Below are 6000 nucleotides of genomic sequence, written 5' to 3'. Positions count from 1 at the left end.
GTGATCATGGCTGATCATTCTCAATCAGTACCCCGTTCCTGCCTTCTCCCCATACCCCCTGACTCCGCTATCCTTAAGAGCTCTATCTAGCTCTCTCTTGAATGTATTCAGAGAATAATCAGGTGTTAATTGTGGATGATAATAATCAGGTGTTAATTGTGGATCTGGGTGGGACTGCCTTGCATCTGTACAGGAGATCTGAGTATTCAACCAAGGCTGACAACAGTCAGAGGTGCCATATTTCACATGAGATCCTAAACCAAGGGATTGCCTGTCCTCGGAGGTGGATGTGAGATCCTCTTCCAATGTGATGAAGGTTCGTAGAAAAGTCCTACCCTCAACTAACAGAATTGAAGCAGATCACCTGGTCATTTATCTCGTTATTCTTTGATTGACTTGCTTCACTCAAGTTTACTTCCCCATTCCTTGAATTAAAACAATGACTGCGCTTCAAAAAGTTTTTTTTCATTTCCTGTGTAACTCTATTTTTATTTTCTCCCCCCTCCTCCTCTTTGCTTGACTCTTGCAGATTCTCCGATGTTGTGACTGGTCCTGTCATGTTGAAGTGACTGGGGCACTGAGAGGGCATGAGGATGAAAGCCGAGGTGTCGGACATGAGCCAGTGGAGAGAGGTGGATTTGGAAGAGAGGTGCACCTATATTGTACATGACCAACCAAGGGACCTGACCAAATATACTGGAACCCCTTGGGCCAGAGCTTCCATACCCCGAAACCTTACCTTCAAATATGCAAACACCAATGAGGTAGGTCCTTCTGTCTCCAGTTGGTCTAATATCTTCGAGTATCGCATGGCAATCGCAAGTTAATTTATGAAATTAAATGAAAATTTGGATTAAATATGTGATGCAATACACATTTAAACTTGTCCAGACTTGTTTTGGTTGCATGCCCTGAGGTACATGATTACAATAGGTCATGTGCGTTGCATTATACTTCTAAAATTTGCTGATATTTCCTGTTTATATTTTTAACTTGCATTTCCTTGCAATAGAGAAGGAGACCGTTCGGTCCATCAAGTCTCTGCCAGATCTTGGAGCAACCCCATTGATCATATCATCGCCCAACTTAAAGCCCTGTAACATTCCCTCAGCCCCCAGCTATCAAATGGGGTGGGGGTGGGAGGAGAGAGAGGGGAATGGGAGAGGGTTGGGGGAGGGTGGTGGTGGGTTGAGCTCTCTTGTTCAGACTACTATTCCTTTTTTTCCCTTTTTCGTATGGCTGTATGATAATTCGCATATCACTGTACCTTAATTGGTACATGTGACAACAAAAGACCTTTGAAACCTTTGAAACCTATTCTGGTAATCTAATTGTAATGCCCCCAATAGATCATAGTTACATTTCAAAAACTGAGAACAATAGACAATAGACAATAGGTGCAGGAGGAGGACATTCGGCCCTTCGAGCCAGCACCGCCATTCAATGTGATCATGGCTGATCATTCTCAACCAGTACCCCGTTTCTGCCTTCTCCCCATACCCCCTGACTCCGCTATCCTTAAGAGCTCTATCTAGCTCTCTCTTGAATGCATTCAGAGAATTGGCCTCCACTGCCTTCTGAGGCAGAATTCCACAGATTCACAACTCTCTGACTGAAAATGTTTTTCCTCATCTCAGTTCTAAATGGCCTACCCCTTATTCTTAAACTGTGGCCCCTTGTTCTGGACTCCCCCAACATTGGGAACATGTTTCCTGCCTCTAACGTGTCCAACCCCTTAATAATCTTATACGTTTCGATAAGATCTCCTCTCATCAACCAGAACAACCTCCCCAATTATAATAGCATAATAACACATGCAACCTTGGATGAACTTCTACTGTTTATCGTTTCTGTTCTTGGCATGGGTCAGGCGTAAGTGCATCTTTCTTTTGACTATCACTGGTTGCCCAATGGATTGAAGATTCAGCAGATAATTGAGTGTTCCTTGATGGAAGCTCAGCCCTGTGTAGAGCCAATATTGAACATTTGAACGTGTTTAATTGTCATATATACTGTCAACATAACACTGTCAACATAATTCAGTCTGAAGAAGAGTCTCGACCAGAATCGTCACCCATTCCTTCTCTCCTGAGATGCTGCCTGACCTGCTGAGTTACTCCAGCACTTTGTGAATAAATGCCGTCAACATAACAATGTCATTCTAGTGAAGATAGGCACAAAATGCTGGAGTAATTCAGCGGGACAGGCGGCATCTCTGGAGAGAAGGAATGGGTGACGTTTCAGGTCGAGACCCTTCTTCGACCTGAAACGTCACCCATTCCTTCTCTCCAGAGATGATGCCTGTCCCACTGAGTTACTCCAGCATTTTGTGTCCATCTTCGGTTTAAACCAGCATCTGCAGTTCCTTCCTACACAATGTAATTCTTGCAGTGCCTTAACAGGTCTGTAAACACATCATAATAATAATAATAATAATAATAATAATAATAATAATAATAATAATAATGTTCAACAAAAAAATAACCTTAATACAAGTGTGATTCAAAATATGATGTATTGATAATGAGCAGAAAGATTATATCAAAAATAAATATATACAATAAATATATACAAATACAAATGTATACAATATCTTACATAGCACACCATTAAAATTTGGAGTCCATCTCCCAAAAAGTAGGTAGAGGCAAATTTGATAGAAAGTGTTGCATAAACATTCTGGAAAGAAAGTCCATTGTGGGTATGCGATGGAAAAAGTAGAAGGATAATATATTCATAAAGCTGGGACAGTAGCAATGAGCTGAGTGGCCTCGTCGGTACGGTTTGATAATTACCCTGAATTCTATGGATTGCTGGAGTACGACGGCCCAATGGCAGAATATCCACTGGGAATATGGCCGGAGATGGAGATGAAGTGGGTAAAAGTGGAGAAGGAGGGGTTATAGGAAGGGCAGTGGTTGGGCAAGCAGAGGGCCAGAAGCACGAGATATCTTTGTGGGTTTATGAGGATGTTTGATCGTTTAACATCAATGGAAATAAAGGCTTTGTTGGTTTCGCTGAACAGTCATCGAGTCATACAGCACGGAAACAGGCCCAGCTTGCCCACGCTGACCAAAGTTCCCTTAGACGAAGGGATTAAAAGTACCATTAGCAAATTTGCAGATGATACTAAGTTGGGGGGTAGTGTGAATTGTGAGGAAGATGCAATAAGGCTGCAGGGTGACTTGGACAGGTTGTGTGAGTGGGCGGATACATGGCAGATGCAGTTTAATGTAGATAAGTGTGAGGTTATTCACTTTGGAAGTAAGAATAGAAAGGCAGATTATTATCTGAATGGTGTCAAGTTAGGAGGAGGGGGAGTTCAACGAGATCTGGGTGTCCTAGTGCATCAGTCAATGAAAGGAAGCATGCAGGTACAGCAGGCAGTGAAGAAAGCCAATGGAATGTTGGCCTTCGTAACAAGAGGAGTTGAGTATAGGAGCAAAGAGGTCCTTCTACAGTTGTACCGGGCCCTGGTGAGACCGCACCTGGAGTACTGTGTGCAGTTTTGGTCTCCAAATTTGAGGAAGGATATTCTTGCTATGGAGGGCGTGCAGCGTAGGTTCACTAGGTTAATTCCCGGAATGGCGGGACTGTCGTATGTTGAAAGGCTGGAGCGATTGGGCTTGTATACACTGGAATTTAGAAGGATGAGGGGGGATCTTATTGAAACATATAAGATAATTAGGGGATTGGACACATTAGAGGCAGATAACATGTTCCCAATGTTGGGGGAGTCCAGAACAAGGGGCCACAGTTTAAGAATAAGGGGTAGGCCATTTAGAAAGGAGATGAGGAAGAACTTTTTCAGTCAGAGGGTGGTGAAGGTGTGGAATTCTCTGCCTCAGAAGGCAGTGGAGGCCAGTTTGTTGGATGCTTTCAAGAGAGAGCTGGATAGAGCTCTTAAGGATAGCGGAGTGAGGGGGTATGGGGAGAAGGCAGGAACGGGGTACTGATTGAGAGTGATCAGCCATGATCGCATTGAATGGCGGTGCTGGCTCGAAGGGCTGAATGGCCTACTCCTGCACCTATTGTCTATTGTCCCCATCTACATTAGTCCCACCTGCCGACTTTTGGCCCATATCCCTCTAAACATGTCCTATCCATGTACCTGTCCAAATGCCTTTTAAATGTTGCTGTATCACCTGCCTAATATTTGTTACGATTGATCAGAATGTGCAGGGTTATGGCAGTAGAAAGAAAAACAAATTTGTATCGAGCCTTTCACTTGCATTTATGTACAACCTGGTATTTATTTAGAACCTTGCTCAAAACAGGAGTTGGGATCTCAAATAGAGAGAGAGGGTTGGGGATTTGCTCTGGATTGGTTTGAAGGTATTAATATTGATTTATTATTGTCATGTGTCCTGAGATACAGTGAAAACTAATTTGCATCCTATCCAGGCAAATCATAACATACATAATTACATCAAGGTGGTGCAAGAGAGAAAAAAACAACGCAGGATATAGGGAAAGTGCAGATGCAAAAAGTGCAAGGGCTGTAACGAGGTAGATTGGGGTATCAGAAATTCATCCTTAGCATTTGAGACATCCTTTTAAGAGTTGGCCAACAGCAGGAAACAAGCGAGGTTGAAATAGGTGGTGTGTGTTTTCAAGCTTTTTTAAAAAAATCTTCTGCCTTCAGGAGGGAAGGAGAAGAGAGAATGACTGAAGTGTGAGTGGTCCTTGATTTGTTGGCTGCTTTCCTGAGGCAGGGAGATGTAGACTGAGTTGCTGGTTTGCACGATGGGCTGGGCTGCATTCAGAACTCTGCACTTTCTCGCAGACTTGTGCAGAGCAGTTGTTACACCCACATGTGATGCGTCGGATAGGAAGCTGGCTGTGGTGCATCCGTAGAAAGTGTGAAGAGCCACTGCGGACATGCTAATCTCCTCAGCATTCTGAGGAAGTAGAGGCGTTGGTGTGCTTTCTTGGCCAGTGATCATGTGGTTAAACCAAGTCAAGTTGCTGGAGATATGTGCACTTGCGCACCATTGATAAACAGGGGCGTGTAAGTCATCCCACTTCCTAAGGTGGAGGCGGGGGTTGTGCTCTTGATACCGGGCAATTAAGCTCTCTACCTCCTTCCTGCAGTCTGGGTCGTTATTGTTTGAGATCTGGTCCACTGTGTTTGTGTTATCTGCAAACCTGCAAATGGAGTTGGACGGAATTTGTCAGCGGTGCATTCATAGGGTATATAGTAAGGGGCTGAATACGTCGCCTTGCTACGGGGTAATGCTAGTGAGAATTATTGTGGAAGAGGTGTTGTTGCCTCTCCAATGTTTTGTTTTTGAGGACGCCTCATTTACTGCAACAGTATCCCCGAGAGAGTCTTAATCACGACTGTGTTGAGAATTGTGCAACAGCCCCAAATTAAAACTGAGTTGACAATGAAGGAAGATTTAAAAATTAAAGAAACCTAATTTCCCCCAGCCTCTCATTGGAAACTAGTGAGTGACAATCTCCATGACGTCCCAGAGATGGAGGGCAACCAAGCAAGGTTTCCGACCCAAAACGTCACCTTTTCCTTCTCTCCAGAGATGCTGCCTGACCCGATGAGTTACTCTGGCATTTTGTGTCTGCCTTGGCAACAGCAACACCTTCCCTTTGCCGTGTATGAGTGAAGTCAGTGTTTTGGAATGACCTCACCTCTGAATAGCTTGTGAGACAAGCCAAGCTAACTTCCACCTACTTGCCCAGTGTGTGGGTGGAACAGACATGATGAAAAACCCTTCATTGCATTTCAGACAATGGACACATTGTTTATCTAACCACATAATAAGGTAGGCTGAGGGAGTGCTGGGAATAAATATTTTTTTTAAAAACATTTTTGAGTTGATATTGACATTAAACAAAGGGTAGGCACCCTAAAGATTAAATAGAGAGAAAACATCTCTCTTCATTGTACATCAAATGCTTCCAGAGCACCTAGAGCAAATTATGCAGAAATAAATGCTTGTAGCCACACATTGGCTTTAAAACCAATTAATCTTTAACTAT

At 43.5% G+C, this 6000-nt stretch overlaps 1 protein-coding gene across 1 annotated transcript in view; it reads left to right on the top strand.

The window, feature by feature from the left end:
* Positions 1-587: 587 nt before the first annotated feature.
* The window catches only part of LOC144606737 (PR domain zinc finger protein 1-like), a 42522-nt gene continuing 37109 nt past the window's right edge, over positions 588-6000 (top strand). The window contains exon 1 of the mRNA XM_078423072.1: positions 588-764. Coding sequence (XP_078279198.1) covers positions 588-764 — 177 coding nt within the window. The remainder of the gene's footprint in view (positions 765-6000) is intronic.

This window comes from Rhinoraja longicauda, chromosome 27 (genome assembly GCF_053455715.1).
Source record: "Rhinoraja longicauda isolate Sanriku21f chromosome 27, sRhiLon1.1, whole genome shotgun sequence".
NCBI classification, from domain to species: Eukaryota; Metazoa; Chordata; class Chondrichthyes; order Rajiformes; family Arhynchobatidae; genus Rhinoraja; species Rhinoraja longicauda.
Note: the sequence above shows the minus strand (reverse complement) of the source record. Positions and strands in the feature narration are given on the sequence as shown.